General features: G+C 48.1%; 2 protein-coding genes across 3 annotated transcripts; both read right to left on the bottom strand.

Moving 5' to 3' along the window:
- Positions 1 to 208: 208 nt before the first annotated feature.
- Positions 209 to 4,787, bottom strand: LOC125982241 (ubiquitin carboxyl-terminal hydrolase 2). The gene is made up of 12 exons (XM_049742611.2): positions 4,455 to 4,787; positions 3,547 to 3,594; positions 3,346 to 3,466; positions 2,722 to 2,833; positions 2,525 to 2,635; positions 2,238 to 2,302; positions 2,050 to 2,153; positions 1,891 to 1,971; positions 1,737 to 1,815; positions 1,541 to 1,648; positions 1,348 to 1,468; positions 209 to 722 (listed from the first exon to the last, which is right to left on the bottom strand). Exons 1-12 carry the CDS (start codon positions 4,608 to 4,610, stop codon positions 632 to 634), a joined length of 1,197 nt encoding a protein of 398 aa, XP_049598568.1. The 5' UTR covers positions 4,611 to 4,787; the 3' UTR covers positions 209 to 631.
- A 1,314-nt stretch (positions 4,788 to 6,101) lies between these two features.
- tecta (tectorin alpha) lies at positions 6,102 to 17,397 on the bottom strand. 2 transcript variants are annotated; one of them, XM_049742601.2, is made up of 24 exons: positions 16,899 to 17,397; positions 16,070 to 16,134; positions 15,858 to 15,997; positions 15,491 to 15,778; positions 15,169 to 15,306; positions 14,913 to 15,078; positions 14,394 to 14,806; positions 13,745 to 14,315; positions 13,021 to 13,631; positions 12,231 to 12,801; positions 11,506 to 12,134; positions 10,287 to 10,935; positions 10,001 to 10,200; positions 9,546 to 9,926; positions 9,193 to 9,479; positions 8,785 to 9,065; positions 8,596 to 8,706; positions 8,336 to 8,538; positions 8,097 to 8,260; positions 7,784 to 8,032; positions 7,550 to 7,712; positions 7,386 to 7,470; positions 7,155 to 7,274; positions 6,102 to 6,798 (listed from the first exon to the last, which is right to left on the bottom strand). In XM_049742601.2, the coding sequence occupies exons 2-24, from the start codon at positions 16,131 to 16,133 to the stop codon at positions 6,716 to 6,718; spliced, it is 6,567 nt and encodes a 2,188-aa protein (XP_049598558.1). In that variant the 5' UTR covers position 16,134; positions 16,899 to 17,397; the 3' UTR covers positions 6,102 to 6,715. The 2 variants fall into 2 exon arrangements, 1 of the variants encoding a protein (XP_049598558.1); XR_007486307.2 differs by lacking the exons at positions 6,102 to 6,798; positions 7,155 to 7,274; positions 7,386 to 7,470; ... (1 more) ...; positions 7,784 to 8,032; positions 8,097 to 8,260 and having other exon boundaries at positions 8,504 to 8,538; positions 8,596 to 8,703.
- Between the last annotated feature and the right edge of the window lie 496 nt (positions 17,398 to 17,893).

Here is a 17,893-nt window from a genome sequence, read left to right on the forward strand (position 1 = left end):
TGGTTGGAGATGGACTTTACCCTACATCAAAAAGCTCTTTTGGAGTTTATGGTCGCTAAGGCCATTAGATCGTATGTCAACACAGTTGCACTTAAGTCAAATCAATGTGTATTACGTTTTATTTTAGCCCAAAAATGTTTTTCAAAAATACAAGCATATGCATTTTGGGGAGTCATATTCATTTTCAGCAATAAAAAGCAAAGGCAGGTAAGTTCGTAATGGCTTTTAATTGTTAATAAAAACAAACATGCACACACGCACGCATTGAGCACCATTTTTTCCTTGTTGCGCTGCGTTTGGTGTTGTACGTTAACCACGCTGTACAAAAATAAAGCATCATCTCGCCAGCTTGGTGATGAGCTTTACAAAGTACTGTCAAGTTACCTTACCTCTCGTCTCTGAAAAAATAAATAAAAACACAGCAGTCAAGTTTGACACCTTTTTGTGTCTCCAAATGTCCGTGTTTAGAGTGCATAGAAAAAAAAAACTCCTCAATCATGGTTCATGGATTCCAGTTCATCCCATGACCCGTCTGTCACAGTCTGAGCCACAAGGTGGCGCTCTCCTCCAGCAGTGAACCAGTTATGTTGCTTGTTTTTTTTGCTTGTTCTTTTTTGTAACCCGGGGCCGTCTACAGGTGAAACGTCTGGTTTTTGGCAACTTCGTAGAAGAGGATGTAGGCATTGCTGCTGCGCACCTGGCTGGAGGACATGTGGCTCACTCTACACACACACGGGGGAAAAAAAGACCCCTGTAGTTAAAACGCCACAATTTTGATAAGATTGCGTAAACAAGCTAAGCGGGACTTTATGAGGTTGATTAGTTTAATGCCTAATTTAATAGAAAATGGACAATAAGGGCAAAGGTTGATTAATTAATCTCTATACCCCAGCTCAATACCTTATGTCCGTAACCCTAATTTTATTGCACGTTTGTTCAGTGAGAAAATGTTGACATGAAATTCGTTAGACGCCAGTGCCCCTCAGATCTCTACCACTAGATGGCGGTACACACCAGCCCACTGATAACTGACCCCGCTGAAGTTCCGTGGCAAAGCAAAGAAGGACAAACCATTAGGTACAGTCAGGTTTTGTGCCTGCGTTTATGGTCTTTGCAATTAAGGTGGAGAGCAAATATATCTCTTATTTTATATATGTGTGTACTTTTGTGCAGTGATTTGTGAGATTAAACTTGTCGATTCATCGCTTTTGCTTTCAATTCTGCAATTTGTGATAATAATGTAACACAGTCTAACAAGATACATAGAGAATAGAAAATGTATCAGTTTTTTTTCTTACTTTATATAAAAAAAATACATTGATATCTTTGTTTTTATAGGAAACTGACCTGCAGTCGTTGAAGCCGTACCATTCGCCAACAATGGCATTTTTGCAGTAGGATGTGTAATGGCCGCCCAGTGTGTTCCCCCAGTGGTTGGACACGGCGTAGAGGTTATACATGGCGCGGTCTGCAGGGGAAGACAAACAATCAAAAACGAGCAAAGTAGCCAGAAGGTTCTCTAGGAGGCCGCGGTACGTACCGCTGCCGTCAGACGCAAACTCCCTGAGGTCCAGCTCTTTGAGGGGAAAGTTGACGTACGTGGACAGCTTGCTGGCTCGGACGTTGGAGTCAGAGAAACGTTTGAGGTCTGAAGATGGGGGGGGTGAGTCAAGGAGGTCATGCCGGTGTATGAAGTTACTGATTAAGATAGGTGTTTTTTTTTTTTTTAAGGATACGAAGCACAAGTATCTGAGGGAACTTCTGAATACTGAATCGTTTGGTGCATTTCTGTCTGCTTTTGCATCCGTTGCAAGTCTGCGTGGGAGAAAAAAAAGAAGTGAGGGCCTGAACAGTCTCTCGAACCACAAAAACGAGGCGTCAAGGTCTTACCGGCCTCTCGTCGCCGTCCAACACGTCCTCCTTGGTGAAGAGCCTCAAGCAATCTTTCAGAGTCACCTCGCCGGAGGTCATCTGCATGTGGATGCAACACAGATGAGACAACGCAGCCGCGAATTTAACCAAGTGGGAAAATATTTGTGCGGTTCTGACCGATGCGATGGGGATGGAAAGGTCCCAGAAGGGCTCGAAGACGTCGGAGCGGAAGCCGCATACGGTGCAGGTCAGGGAGCTTTTCAGTTGCCCGACAAACAGATCTACAACATACAACAGTAATCAATTTAGTAACGATAGCATCCCCAGGATGCTAATTGCCAGGCTAATCCTAAACCAAGGCTTACCCACAACTTTGCTGTCCTCCCGCTCCAAATACATGCTCCACATTCGTTTGGCTTTGTCCTCGTCACTGGGAAAAGAATATTTAAAAGTCAACTTTGAAGACTTTTACCTGTTTGAGCAAAACACGTCTTGCTGTCTGACTGAGAAAAAAATTAGGCAGAAAAATGCTGAGGTCGTTTTAAAAAATAGGTTGACACGATGTTCAAGAAAGCGATCATAAAATTCCGTTTTGGTTTTATAGTCATTGAGTGACTTATTGGGAGCAGAGGTGACCCACGTTCAGACTTACGAGAGGTGGCCAAAGTCCTCGACGGACGCTCCGGGGCACTCCGTCACTCGGTTCACCTCGTTGTGGAGGGCGTCCAGTAGGAAACGCAGAAACTCCTGGGCGTCTTGCTGACTGCAGTAGACAGACAACAGGTGGAGGTCAGCGAGTTGACTCCAAAAGGGGGAAAAAAAAAAAGACATGGCAAGAACTGCACTTACTTGCAACCTGCAAATTTGGGAGCGCAAATCTGAACTTGGCTCCGGAAATCGGAGGGGATGAAAGTCTCATTGTTGACTGACGTCCACAAGCTCTGAATCAGCTTGGCGAACTCTAAGAGGGAACAAAAATGGTTGACAAAAGCAATATTTGCCTTCAATGACTAACAAAAACACCTTCAATGGTTTTTTATCAAAGGTCATCTCATCTCTTGTAAGTTAATGCAAACACAAGAACAAAACCTACATTTGACCTACTGTACTTGGGCGTCATAAAATGCGTCAACGCCCTTATGCAACCAATGCCTCATATGCTTGCTTGTCATATTATCAGGCTGCATGATAAGAGCCAAGAACTACAGAAAATTTTATCGTCTTGCACAGGAAACAAGAGCCTACTTGGGTAACATTCAATGATAATGTTGGGATGTTTTCTTATGATAGTCGAGGGTGAACGACAGTAGGCCTAGATATGATCTCTGTGGGACTCCATGACTGTAGGACAGTGGAAATGGAATAAAATGCTGGGAGCTTTTCTAATGATAGGATAAGAATGAATAACATGGCACCTATCTGGAATTTCCAAACATCTCACAAAATGTCCAGAAACCAACATGGGCATGTTACCTTCGACAAGAGCTGAATTGGTCCTGTCGTTGTTCAGGTCTGTTCGATGGACCTCCCTCAGGCAGTAGTCCCTCAACTCTGGAGTGTTACTCAAACACTGGAGGATGGAGTTCATAAAACACTACAAATACACACAGAGAAAAACAAATATGAGATAAATTGAACTTGTGTGTGTAGTGAGAGGCATTCAGGGACACTTACCGTGTTTCCCAGGTTCTTCAGTCCCACCAAGCCTTGTGGACTCTGCTTCTGCTCCCAGAGAAAGAGTATAGGTTATTTTCTGTGGATCGGATTGTAAGATTCTGGGAATTTTCAAAGTTGTACACTTCTCCTGGGAATTATTGAGAAGTTATGAGAATAAAGCAGGAATTTACTAAATTGAAGGTTGAACACATTTACAGTAAAAGCCCAGACCAATCATTCATCCAGCGTGACCGCAAGCCAGAGGGCAATGTAGTTGGTCACGCATTCTGCAGGCGGCCGATTTCCACATGCTTGGTTAAAGCGTCTCGGTACACGCTGATCCGTCGCCAGGACGACCGTGACATCACCAAAAACACGGGATGCGGGTTCAGCCAGGAACATGACGCGGTGTCAAATTGCATCAGGTTCCGAATTCATCAACTTACTATAAGCCACAGAAGCTGCTTACTTTTCAGTTTCACTTGTTGTTATGCAATTGGAAAGCACGGCTTTTATTATTATTATTATTATTATTATTATTATTATTATTATTATTATTAGCGCAGCTGATAAGATTAGCCTGCGCTTGGTATCGGCGTTATCGGGTTTTGTTATGAATTGTTTTCTAGCGTGTTACGTAGTTAAGATACCGGACGGACCGACCACTTCAGATTACAAAAGGTCTTGTTTTGTCACTCAATCTAAAAGGCCAAAACAAAAGATAAAAATTATACGAGAACATAATAGGTGCAAACAAATTAGTTTTATGTGCGTGTGCATAATAATAATAATAATAATAATAATAATAATAATAATAATAATAATAATAATAATAATAATAATAATAATAATAATAATAATAATAATAAATGCACGTTTGCGAGAGTAATGCTAACAAAATGTAGATATCATTCAGAAGCGCTCACCTTGGCTTGGTTGATGATGAGACCCATGAAGGTGGACATCAGCTTAGAACGAGACAAGGACGGAGCCATACGTCGCACGTTGGATTTCGCCGCCGATAGAGCGACAGCCGGCTTCTCCGGTGCCGTCACTGTGTACGAGTATCTTGGGGATGGCATGGTGTGTAACGCTCCAAAACAAAATAAAAATGACAAAAACAAAAAAGTCCAATGGTTTTAAAGATGCGTACACGATGAAGGAGGGAGTCGTATGTGAGACGCTGCGAAGCTACCAAGCATATTAAAACATGGCCGAATAACGAGCGCCTCTGTCGGTTTTACTGTGGACTTGAACGCCTCTTCGCCCTCCCCAACCTGACTAGAGGGACGGCACAGTGCTGCCTTCAGGGATCGTAGGAAACAAGATTAAACAATCGTAGTTTTTTTTTTCTCGTAGTTTTTTTGAAATAAGAAAAATAAAAATGTTCTTTCATTTGTCTAATTTATTACAAATTACTCATAACAAAAAAGCATGCACGGTGCGTCCAAATTTTGTTTCATTTACAACTGTAGCCACACTAAAAAGTAAAGTTACATAGCTCCAATGTTGTCCACCTTCTTTCTTTTGCCATAATGTTGAAATCAAAAATATAACACAGCCACAAACCAATGAAAAGAAAACAAATGTTCGTATATGACAACTGCCTTTGTCTCTATCTATATAAATCAGAGCAAGTAATAATAAAATTAACGACTCTTGCATAACAGTGTTTTGAGGAAGCCATAACAGCCCAGATAACATTTTTGTCTTTTCCCTCCGCAGGTGAATGCTGGGAGCGATAGATTCGGAATCCATTTTAAATCTCCAAATCCGCCTGCTTTCCTTTTCAACTGTCTTTTGCAATCCATGGTGAAATTTTCATTTGTGTATTTCAGACACTAGCTGAGTTTTTTGCAATATTCTTCCAACAAAAAGTGAATTAAAGTATGCAAAGCGAGAGGCATTCCAAACACACACAAAGACACACACACACGCACGACAATATTATGTAACCATGGATAGATAAAGAGCTCAACAATGACCAACAAAGGTCAGTCCTTGGGTGTAGTGTTGGCATGATAACGTTTTGAGTGTTTTATTAACTTGTAAGCGAGACAAGTGCAGCCGTGTGTATATATACACCTACATGAATAAGAATGTTTGTTTCTTAAAAAAAAAAAAAAAAAAAAAAACCTAACCTTGCTATAGATTCAGTATCCTCAGGAAAAAAAAGTCAACAGGCTAAGTCCACTTGAGTTATGTAAAAGGCTTTGCTGAGTTGGTGACATAACTCGATCGGTATGCTTATTTTCTTACTGTTTGTATATGGACAAAAGAATTGGGACATACATTTCAATCATCCGTTCAGGGTGCGTCTACACTTTCATTGCCGGATGAGTTTGGTGCAAAAGAAGAACGAGTCAACAAATGGGTGGAAGTAATACATTTTCAAGAATTAGGTCACATAGCTATGAGAATGGCTATGAGAATAAAGTCGTAATATTACAATAGGAAAGCAGCGTGTTAAAAATTAGAGGGGAAATGTTATTAGGATTAACTTGTAATATTATCATATGTAGTTTTAATGTTCTGGAAAAAATACTGAAAGTTGACACTGATAATTTTAAGTGCTTGCTCATTAATTATCAGTAAAAAAAAAAAAAAGCGTGTAACCTTACAAAATGAAAACACACAACCTCATGCGAGTCGGCAAAACGGAAAGCAGACTAGACGTCGTCATACGCCATGTTTAGACAACACAGCGAAAGTCATGCATGATGGAAAATCCTGAAGTACGTGTTACTAGACTGTCGTCTGTACAATCCCTCGACAAATCAGGGCTGTGGAACCTTCTTACAATCGGGGGTTGAATGTGAGCCACTTTATACTTGCAAAATTACATCTGTTTTCTTCTTGTAAAATAATGACTTTTTGGAATGCTACGACTTTACGCTCACATTTGAAATTTGTTCTCCAAATGTTGCAACTTAATTTTTAAATTCAAGTCCCTGAAAATGAGAACTTTAAAAGCGTTCGGTGCCACCTTAGTTCCCCCACTTTTGTGTTGCTAGACATGTGAAGACTAAAACGTTCGTCCAACAGCGCCGTCTAGTGGTGATAACAGAAAACACACCAGTGAGATGACATTAAAAATCGACTTCTTAACAGTGAAGGACAGAATGAGGTGGAAGTGATGAATCAAACCGACAGTCTTTTGCGCGTTCAAGTCTTTTCTGGTTGTGCGTCAGCGAAGGAGAAGCAGGTGCACGCAAACAGCGGCGCTCAGCAGAAGGAGCGCAGGTGAGAGTCTGCAACTCGAACTTGGAGCTAGGACACAAAAACAACAACAAAAAACATCAAATGATGCTGCAGTTTTTCTCAATTTATGCACTTTTATTAGGGCTGGGGTTATTTTGTATGCTCTAAGTTGTGAGCAAAATTTGAATCCTGCCAAGGCTTGAGGGAATATCTCAGGGGATCCACAAAACTTATTATGACTTTTTAAAAAAAATAATTCTTCAAAAAATGCTGATATTGATTCATTATAGGTTCTCCTCAGGGTACAGATGGAAATGTAAAAAAATATAGCTGATTTCAGGGGGCACTGCCCGCACGGCCCCCCCTCTAGCTCCGCCAGTGGCACCAATTCAAGGGTCAGAAAATCAGAGTTGATGCTGACTTACTCCGACAGGTCTTCCTGTCTGCTTGCAGCATCCCGGTGACGCAGCTACAGACCGGAGCGGTCGCCTTACTGGTGCACATCTGCTCACAGCCGCCGTTGTCCTCCTCGCACCAGTCCGAAACTGAGACAAGCACAAATTAATACGTTACAAGTGCACGGAAAATCCGTATAAACGATGGAGTAAAAAAAGAAATCATTGAGATACCTTGCTCAAAATCTGCCAGTGGCTTACCTTGTCTTCGAATGGGCCCAACACTGAGTATGTGATCTTGTAGCATCTTATCCTTAGATGACATCCTCCGCTTGGGCGGACAATTCTGCATGTACAAAAGTTGTTTGAGCACAAGTTGCGAGAGGATCGCTCGAGGGGGGGATTAGGCGACGTTGTCTTCTCACCACTTTACAGACGTGCCTTTCGGAGTCGCACAGCGAAACGTCGCAGTGCAGGTGCACCTCGTCGTAGTCGCCGATAAACTTGAAGACTGTGACGTGGAAACGGCAGGTGAGCGACACGCCGTTCTCCACCATGCCGATGGTGGTGTCCTTGATATTGGGACACCTAAGGTGTAGAAATAATAATATTAATAAATAAAATTTGAAATAAATGGAAGGAAATAAAAAGGGGCCCACCCTCGCTCTATGATGACATAGCGCAGCCGGTCGCTGCTGTTGCGCGACGGTGTGGCCCAGCACATGTTGACGACCAGGATGAGCTGGTTTTCGTCAGCGCCCTCCACAAAAACGCCCACGTACAGGACGTCCCTCGTGCTGAGGACCACCTCGCCCTCCCTGTACGGCTGGCGGTACGAGGCGTTCTTATACAAAGCCATCTTGGTGATGAAATTGCCCGCTTGGGTGGCCAGGGTGAGGTTGATCACGCTGGGGAGGAAACCAAGGTGAGCCCAAAACGCCCGGACTTGTGTTCACGAGCTGACCGACCCACCTGAGTATAGGTTTGAGGACTGTCTCCAGCGAGATCTTCAGGTCCAGCTCGTAGGCGCAGGAGAACTCCACGTTAATCGTTTTGTCCCGAGTGATGACGTTGCCCGTGTTGTTGACACTCTCGATCCACACGGTGTTTTTGTACATGATGTGCGTACCGTTTGACTGCACGCAGTGACAAAGTGGAACATTTTTGAGATGGCATCATTAGAGAAGATGTACGCTCAACGGCTGACTGACATCCACAATGGAGCCGCAGTGCCCTTTGGTGTTGTTGATGTGGAACGCGATGTAGTCTTCTCCCTCCAAGCCGGCGCAGCTTTGGTCATTGACGCGGACGTCACCGCGCTGAAAGCCCAGCTGGAAGAGCTTGCACTTGGAAATGGACACCTCCATCACGGCGGGCTTGCACGTCACCTCCGCCTCGATGACATCGTCATCGCCTGACAAATTGTTTTGCTTTTAGAGCGCGTTGGCCCTCTTCGGGGTCACAACCTCACCTTCATGGCTGGCGGGCATCTCAGGGCAACCGCACAAGTCGCCATCATTCTCCAGCTCGCATGTGAAGTTGGTGCAGGTCTCCGTTGCGCAGGGGTCGTAGATCCATTCTGCTAAAAAACAGGGTCCGACGTGCAATGTTAGCTGCCACGCGTCGGCAAAAACACAAATGTGCAGGTGGTGCTTCTTACAGCAGTTCTCTTGGGCGATCCAACTGGTGGTGAGGGCGCCCATGGAGCGACAGGCCTCGGCGTAGGCGGCCAGCGAGCCGCACACTTGGGCACCACGCCGGTTGTAGCAGCCGTCCAGGTAGCAGGAGCGGTAGAAGGGCCGCGGGTCCAGCAGGCCGTGGCACGGCTGAAAGAATCCCTTGGGCTCAGTCAGCTTCAGGCACGTGTCCTCGCGCTGCAGCGCCAACACGGCAGCGTTGCCGCACGACTGGGCCAGGGCCACGTATTGAGTCTCGTCGCACCTAGGGTTAGAGGAGTGGGGGAGAAGACAAGAAAATGCAAGTTCTCAAAACCTGTGCAGCTCTGAGGTGCGACTTTTAACCAAGCTTTTGAAAATGTACATTTTGAAATCAACTTTAAGAGACTCACCTGTCTTGCATACCGTTGGTCTTCCAGCTCTGGGCCAGTTCCAAAGCGCTGGCAGCCGCCCTCCCCGTTGAAGTGATGTAGTCATCGCCGGGGTCGCCGTTGAAGTTGCCGCACAAGCCGCACAGCTTGTCCTGCAGCCTCGTGCCCATGCTGACGCTCAGCGTGTTGAAGCGGTTGTAGCGCACACGGATATCCTGCGGCGAGTCGATGTCGACGAAGCCCTCCGACGACGACAGGCGTGTCATCAGACCCGTCACGAACGGCACCGACACCGGCGTGCCGTTCACCTGTGCCGATCCGTCGATTGTAAGCTCTCGTCGCTACGTGAAGAAAGGCACCGCTCGGCGACCCACCTTGACCGTATTGCCCGAGATGAGGATGTTCTCCTCGTTGATGTAGAGGTAGACGTGAGAGATGGTGGTGAGGTTGGGCGAGCTCCACTTGTCAAAGTTGGCAATGAGCTGGAAGGAGAGGTCGGGCAGCTTGTGGCAGTTGGTGGACAGCACGAAGGAGCAGGAGGCAGGCAGGCGAAGTGAGGCGCCGTCAAAGGTTTTGAATACGCCGCCGCCCGACGCCACGCACTGCTGGGAGCGCCGCGCAAAGCAACCGCGCACACCGTGGCGCAGGCCGCACTCCTCCTCTGCTTTGCAGCGCCGCGGGTCGCACTGGACCAGGTTGCGGCCGATGCACTGGCAACGTTTGGTGCAATCGCCGTTCCAGAACAGCTGTTTGGGCTAGAAAAAAAGCGGAAAACAACACAACAAAAAATAAATGAATAATCACAAAATTAAATCCGTATCACACTGACCTCATAGTATTTTCCGTCGGTGTAGCAACCACAGTCTTGAGGCAGGATGCAGCTCTTGCCGTTGAGGACGTAGCCCTGGTCGCAGTGGCAGCCCTCAACGCATTCCTGGCTGCAGTCCCTCTGGCTGCGGGCGGGGGCGCACTGGGGCGGGCAGACCGGCACGCATCTGGAGTAATGGCTGTTGGGCGGGCACCTCTGGACTGGGACATGTGGCATAATACGGACAGATTTGAAGGATGACATTTACAGCAATTTACAGTGCGTCTGAAGATTAGTAGCTATTCACCACATGGTGCATCGCCCCTCCAGCCGGTGGTAGGAACCCCTTGTGTCTGACAGGTGGTGGCGTAGGCCTGCAGCCAGCTGCAAACAGTTTCTTGAGCCCCCCCGTCCAAGCAGACATCCCGCAGGCAGCCTTGGTAAAAGAACTCAGGCACCACCTTGCTGTGACAGCGTGCAAACGCGCCCTCTCGAGCCACTATCAGGGCGCACAGCCTCGCCGCCTCTGGCTCCGCAAACACGTAAAGACCATCTCCCAGGTGGAAGCGGAGTTCGGCGCCGCGGTCGTCTTCCGTGCTGTCGTCGTCATCGGCCGAAGCGATGGCGCCATCGTCTGGTGGATTTTTATCCCCTGGGGGGCCGCACCTTGGGCATGAATTGCCGCAGCCCACCCGGCAGAAAGCGTCCCTCTCGGCCCAGGTCGCGCCCCAGTCGTCAGAGTTGCGGATGGCCGGGACTGAGTGAAAGCCCCCACAGAGGCCGCAGGAAGCGTTGTACAGCTGACGGGGTAAAGTCAACAGAAGCAGGGTGTTCCAGTCGAAGACCACCTTAAGACCAAAGTCCGTCTCCAAGACGACGAGCAGCACGCCCAAAGTGAAGATGTTGATCTTCCCCAGGCCGAGCTTTATGGGAAAGTGCAAGCGCTCCTTATTTACCTATAAATGAACAAAAAGCATACTGTCGTAAGGTAGAAAGCACATACCTACCGTATTTTTGGGACTATAAGGCGCACCTAAAAACCTAAACTTTTCTCTAAAGCCGACAGTGCGCCTTATAGTCCGGTGCGCCTTATATATGGACCAAATTCCTACCTTTAAACTGGCCCAAAGCGATGTGTCATGAAATCAATCACAAGTGGCCCGCTGAAGACGATGAATCATGAATCAAAAAGACTATGGATCGTTATTTTGTGATTATAAAGTAATTTGTTGCGTCTGAAGTTGAAATGAAAAAGATAAAACGGAGACTGATTTGATTTGGATTAAAAATCTGACATGATGCATTAATGGTGCGCCTTATATAAGGACAAACTTTTAAACTGGCCCATTCATTGAAGGTGCGCCTTACAGTCCGGTGCGCCTTATAGTCAGGAAAATACGGGACCATAAGTCAAAAAATTTGATCGGTCCACAGCTTGAGAACAAATCTATTAACTTTGTTTAGGTCCCTGAAGTATCATGATGAATATAGTCTCATCTCCCCACGAGCTTTGGACATTGACTCACCATGGCGGTGTTCTTGTAACTTCGAGACACCTCGATCTCATAGTCATAAACCTCCAGCATGAAGCCTCTCACCCAAACCGCTTGCCCGGTGTCCCTCTCCTCATTAAGAGCTAACAGTTTAAATGGAGGTAAGGTGCCAGCCATGCTTGTGCTGTTGCTGATCCCGCAGTGGCTGGTGGCCAAGTTCAGGCTACAAGAACTTTGCAACTCAAACATGCTGCCACTGAACGGCAGAAAGTGGCCATAACCGGCCACCACGCAAAGCGCCTCGCTGCGAGGCTGGCAGTAGTACAACCCGTTGTCCTCCTCGCAGTACTCCTCGGGGTGGCACGGCGCCGCCAGGCAATACACGCTGTTGTCCGAAGCGTTGCAGTAGCAGCGTTCCAGGCAGTCCCGGTCCGTCCAGAAAGTGTGATTGGCGGGTATCCGACGGTCAAGTTCGGGGCTGGCGCAGCCGCAGTCGCCGCGGGACACGCACAGGCCGTCCCGCAGGACAAAGCCATCCTTACAGCGGCAACCTTCGCCACATGGCAACGGGCACGGCACATCCAGCTCGTCCAGGCCGGCGCACGTCAGGGGGCAAGCGCTGGTGCACTCGTCAAAATGGCTGTTGGCTGGGCAGGGAAGCGCTGGAACATGATAGGAAGAGAGAAAGCAATCACTCCACGTGGGAATGGGAACCACCAAATTCAGTGTGATGTCATGGCTCAAGGTCTTCTACTTACGACAGTTGGTGGCCATTCTCCAAGAAGCGAGGACCACCTGAGCATCCTGGCAGGCGGCGGCGTAAGCTTGCAGCGAGGAGCACAGGGCAGAGCGGTTGCCACCCTTGACGCACATGTTGTACAAGCAGTTCCGGAAAAATGGCGAAGGATTGACCACACCGTGGCACGCCAAGAAAGAACTGTTCCCGGGGTCGTTGATGTTCCCGCACATCCACGGACTCTGGTAGAGGCGCAGGTCGGTGCACGTACGGTACAAGTCATCACAGTCCCCGTTGCAGGTGATGTCATCGGCGATAGAGCGCCAGCCCTCTGAGAATTGGGAGGCCGACTCGGCCAGGCGTCCGTTGGGGAGGCGGAAGTCGTCGGCGGGGTTGCCGTTGAAGACTCCGCAGAGACCGCAGGTGACATTGTAGAATGCAGTAGAAAGAGAGATGTTGATGGATCCCGTTTGCATGTAGTGAACACGAAGATGGTCACGAAATTCCACCACGGTGGCGTTCGCAGATGTTCGGTAAACCTTTACGGTTTGCGTCGGATGCACGTAGGGGAGGGCGATCGGTTCTCCGTTGACCTAGGACACAAAAAAATCATCAGGTGGAGAAGTACAGTCGAGAGCAGGGGGTATCAAAGTTTTTTGGTCCAGGATTTTCCTCATAATCATAATGCGGAAACAGCGACAGTAATCTGTATGTTTTTTATGGAGAGGATGCCCTTTGGTATTTGGAACCTGCCACGAAGCGCCAGTACCCTTAGAAATGGTTTCAAGTGGAAGTCAGCACACTGGACTTACCTTGACTGTTTCTAAATCCAGCCCTCCCACGTGAACCTCCAGGCTAGAAACCGTAACTACCACAGGTCTTTTCCAAGCAAGGCCTTTGTTCACCAGCCGTCTGCCTATCTTCACCTCCACCATTGAGCCATTAGCTGGCACATCGCCACACAGCTTCAGCAGGTAGTAGGAGCTGTCATCTGGGAACAGCAGGAAGGCGCCGTCAAAGGATGATGTCACAGCGTTCTGAGCCATTGAACACAGCCCCTCCCGGCGGGGGTAGCAACCCAGTGCGCCCACCTCCGCCGTGCACACCTCGCCCTCCTTGCAAGAGCCGTTGAAGCAAGAGATTTCACCCGCGGCCGCACAGGTGCAGCGGAGGCTACATTCGCCTTCTTCGCCGTCGGGGCTGGCCCAAAAAGAGTCATTGAGCGGGTAATAGAGGCCGTTGTGCTCGCAGCCACAGTCGTCACGCTGTACGCAGTGACTGCCGCTTAAGAGGTAGTCTCGGTCGCACTGGCAGCCCTCGGTGCAAGGGTGGGCGCAGTACAAGGGAGCGGTGACGTCCGAGCAGGAGGCTGGGCAGGCGCTGGTGCACACTTGGTAGTGGCTGAACGGTGGACACGGCAGGGCTGAGGTCCAACAAGAGAGGAAGGAGACGTCAGGTCAGAAAGATGCCAGTGAGACAATGCCCAAGAGTTGACAGCGGTTTTTGAGAAACGGAAAACACATATCTGCAACTCACCGCAGAAAGTACGAGACCTCCAGGGACGAATGGTAACTCCGAGTGCCTGACAGGCCAGAGCGTAAGCCTGAATGGCCTGGCAGAGTGTGGTGATGTTGTCCTTGTTGCTACACATATCGTAGACGCAACTAAACACAAAGGCGGTAGGATCCACCACAGCTCTGCAGTCCCGGAATGGTCCGTCCGTTTTGTTAATGAATCCGCAGTAGTCTGGGCCAAAGAAGAAGGCCTCCGTCGAGGCGTCGCACACGGTGCAGTTGTCCACACAACCGTCAGTGCAATGCCAGTCTGCGCCCTCCGCCCGCCAGCCGCCGCCCAATTGGGCTACAGTTTCCGCAAGGGTGCCGTCGGGGAGGACGGGATCATCGGCGGGGTCGTCGTTGTAGTTCCCGCAGAGGCCGCACGTGTTGTTGAAGTAAGAGCTCGGCAGGGAGATGGAAGCATAATGCTGGCCGTCGTACGTCACCAGTAGTCCAAAGTCCGTTTCCAAAGCAACAGCCACCCCCGACTGGTAGACCCTAACAGCGCCCAGCTGAAGATGAACCGGTAAAGTCTTCACTAAACCATTCACCTAGAGAGATCAGAGATTATCAGTCATCATCAAACATTGCAACATGACACGGCATTTTTGGGATTATCAATGGCGCACCTTAACAGTTCCCAAGCTTCCTTTCGGCAACGTGACTCTGTGACCGTAGACCTCCACGGTTACGTCTCTCAGCCAGGAGACGGCGGACACGCCGCGGTCCTCGTTTTTGGCTTCCACACTGAAAAAGGGAGGCCCTGCCGCTTCCCAGCACGGCCGAGCCAGGAGGTAGGTACAGGTCCCTTGAAAGTGGTAGAGCAGACCATCGAAGGTGTGGTAGTGGGGATCGCCAAACACCACACAGGTACTGCTACGAGTGGGCTGGCAATAGAATGCTCCATCCTGTTGCTCGCAGGTCTCCATTTGGCCACACTCAGCATCTTGGCAGATCACCTCGTTGTCGATGTCCAGACAGCGGCATCGTTGCGAGCAGCGTTCCGACAGCCAGAAGATCTCACCTCGTCTGTAAAAACGACCTAGGGAAGTTGAAGGATAAAGATGTTTTAAAGAGCGCTAGACAAGTGCCCGTCGGTACTGTCGTCGTATTCTGTCCGTTGCTGCTTTGTCTGTGGCCCAACTTGCCGTTGTAGCTGCAGCCGTTAGCGGGATCGATCAGTTCTGGGTCAACACGGAAGAACCAGCGTCCGGGAAAGTTCACGTTGGTAGTCTGTTCAATGTTGACCACGTCGTTGGACCGCGATCCCGGCAGGTTCAAGAAGTGTCCAATTTCCCCGCCATTAAATCCTGACTGGAAAGGAAGGACAACTAACTGTGAGGCAGACTGGGTCAACCGAGAGGAACCTTCCTGTACGGTGCTATCCAATCAAATCAAGTGTACCTGAGCTGTGGTGCCACCCAGTCCAGTTAGAGGATCTCCGCCACTGGCCGTCCCAGTGCTCCAAGTGATTTCCTCATAGTTGAACAAGACGAAGGACACTGCACCATCTGAGATTAGCACAGTTTGGAATGTGTTCACCTTTTAATCAAACAAGAGGAGTGAAACAGTTTTACAAAAGAGAGAAACAGACCAAACACTGTGCATCAACTAAAACAACAAAGTGTCTGGAAATCTTGCAATGATTCATCTAGTTAGTTAAAAAATGTAGACATAAAATTCCAAGAACTTTCACAACTATGCAATGTAGCTTTTTGGTTTTTACCGGGGTGGTCTGGCTCCCGCCGTAGAAGGTGACCTGGTGCCAAGTGGCGATGAATGCCCAGGTGGCTGTGAAGTTGGGGATGTTCTTGAAATGCCGGCGGACGTCACGCGTGGCCCGCTCCAGTATCTGCGGCAGGGTGGTCTCCCTATAGTAGATGTCTCCGCGGATCCCGTTGTGGACGTCTGCCCAGAGCGGGGCGATGAAGGACCGGCTGTCGCTGAGGGGGAACGCTTCCGGCGTGAACTGGCTCACGTGCTCGTTGAAGGATATCACGCCATTGTTGTTGACCTAGGAAGGCAATTTGCGTGGGTAACTGTGGAAAAAATATTCTGCCAAAGGGGGGGAAGAGTTCCCGGTCACTTCTTACGTAGATGGTGCGGTAAGGTGTGCTGAAGAAAACAAATGACACAAGCAGAGGAATCTCAGGGGTGCTCCCGTCATCCATCTTGGGGGTCTCCAGATCCATGTAGGCGGGTCCGAAAGGATACAGGACATCCCGAGTACCAACTAAAAGGAGGGACCAAAATGAAAAACGGCTCTTATTAGGTGTGCCCAAAGTTGCCTTTTATGATCTCATACCTGTCGTGCCAGCGGGTGCACTGATGTTGAAGAAGAGAAGAACCAGAATAACTGGCCTCACCATCCTACCAAAATGAGGAGGGAATCCACAATTAGAGACATTGGACAGATGTCACATTCTGTTTTGGCCTTTAATTCAAGTCCAACTACTACTTCTTTAAGTGCGGGCTCCGAGGTGTCCCTTGAGGAGCGCCTTGAAAAGAACCCATTATGCGTGCCGGGACAATGTGACAGGATCACATTAGCCTTACGGTCCCATGCGAGGAGGCACCGGTGGATTACAGGCTTGTTTTCTGCTTCTCCGACTCGATTGCCACAAGGCCGCCATAGACCGCATTACCATTGAGGGCACTAGGGGAGGGGGGTGGTTGGGGGGGTAAGATTTACGAAGGTGGGTTGCTGCATGACAATGACCTGAAACTTATAGACTTGAGATTCTCAAGATTTAAGAGTGGCCTAGCCATTCTCCAAAACTGAAACCAGTTTACGGGGATGAAACGGCAAAATCTGAAAGATCTGGAGAATATCTGGAATGGCAAATGGGCCAACATCCCTGTTGCAATGTGTGCACACTTGAAATGTTTAATTCCCGTCTCCGTTTTTCTATTTTATCCTTGTGTCAAATACTGATTTTATGCGATAACTTGTTTTTTTCAGTATTACAAAACAAATCATAAAATCTTTCCCCAATTAAAGTCAGTATAAGAATAGTTTTACTCTTGAAACATGATGATCTGTCATTATTTTTTTTCTCAATGTATTTCACTTCATTGGAATTGTATCCACATTGAAGGATATTATTGTGGCATAAAGTAAAGGCTGCACTCACCTGCCTTCAAGAGATGGGCATGGAGCACGTCGCTAGTCCAACCTGGCAACCTCCACGCAGCGCAGCCCCATCCAGTGGACCAGCATCCACGGCTCAAACAGCTCGACAGCGTCCGTCCGATTTCGAACTTGCACAACTCAAACACAGTCCGCCCGAAGCCTCGGCCGGCCGTTTGTCATATGCGTACACTGCGCGTTAGGCGACTTAAACGGGATTGACTTCAATTTAACAGGAGATGAGAATTTGGGGAGAAGAGGCGGGGTGGCCAAGGGGAGGGGCAGGGGAGGGGCGGAGCAAGAATGTCAAGAGGAGAGCGAGTTGAGGGAGGTTGGAGATGGGGAATAATGATGGAGAGAAGTCAACGTTAAAGGATATGTTAGTAAAAGTCCTCTTTAGAGAATTATTACACACTTTTATCACACACGATTATTACATTATTACACTTAATAAATTATAAAAACTGAAACTCACAGTTTTTATCCCTGTGCAATAAATGATAGCTAAATAAATACATTTTATATATAGTATATATATATATATATATATATATATATATATATATATATTATATATTATATATTATATTCTTCTGATTAATGGTAGTACCTCATGAAGAAAAGCCTCTGTCCTGAAATGGGGTCTTTTCGACTATAGTTAGCTCAAGTTACGAAATTAACATGAGTCACTTTGTCTCTCTTTGATTTTTTTAACAAGGCAATGCATCATTTTCGAGGATTCGCAAGCCAAGTAGTCTCCGGAGATATTCGCCCGATAGCGGGTGGGGGAAATCTCGGGTGGACGTGTCCTGATGGGGTCTGGGAAAGTAGTTTGGAGGGCGCTGAGTCGGGGCTTTGTTGCGGTAGGACAGCGGGGAGTAACTGGAGAGGTGGATTGGGAAGGAGGAGGAGGAGGGGTGGGGGGGTCAAGACATGTGAAAGGCTCCAAGAGAGAGGCCAGGAGCCTTCCTACCATTAGGACACACCGATGCGCTCTCA

This window comes from Syngnathus scovelli, chromosome 15 (assembly GCF_024217435.2).
Source record: "Syngnathus scovelli strain Florida chromosome 15, RoL_Ssco_1.2, whole genome shotgun sequence".
NCBI classification, from domain to species: domain Eukaryota; kingdom Metazoa; phylum Chordata; class Actinopteri; order Syngnathiformes; family Syngnathidae; genus Syngnathus; species Syngnathus scovelli.

What these genes read in the sequence shown, in the direction of transcription:
- LOC125982241 (XM_049742611.2), bottom strand. Translation starts at nt 4,610, where the DNA reads ATGCCATCCCCAAGATACTCGTACACAGTGACGGCACCGGAGAAGCCG. An exon ending in CAATTCAGCTCTTGTCGAAG is followed by an intron (nt 2,834 to 3,345) that starts GTAACATGCCCA and finishes GTTCCCTCTTAG; the next exon opens with AGTTCGCCAAGCTGATTCAG. An exon ending in GTTTGCGTCTGACGGCAGCG is followed by an intron (nt 1,469 to 1,540) that starts GTACGTACCGCG and finishes CTTCCCCTGCAG; the next exon opens with ACCGCGCCATGTATAACCTC.
- tecta (XM_049742601.2), bottom strand. Translation starts at nt 16,133, where the DNA reads ATGGTGAGGCCAGTTATTCTGGTTCTTCTCTTCTTCAACATCAGTGCA. An exon ending in GAAGCTTGGGAACTGTTAAG is followed by an intron (nt 14,316 to 14,393) that starts GTGCGCCATTGA and finishes TGATCTCTCTAG; the next exon opens with GTGAATGGTTTAGTGAAGAC. An exon ending in ACTGCGGCTCCATTGTGGAT is followed by an intron (nt 8,261 to 8,335) that starts GTCAGTCAGCCG and finishes CACTGCGTGCAG; the next exon opens with TCAAACGGTACGCACATCAT.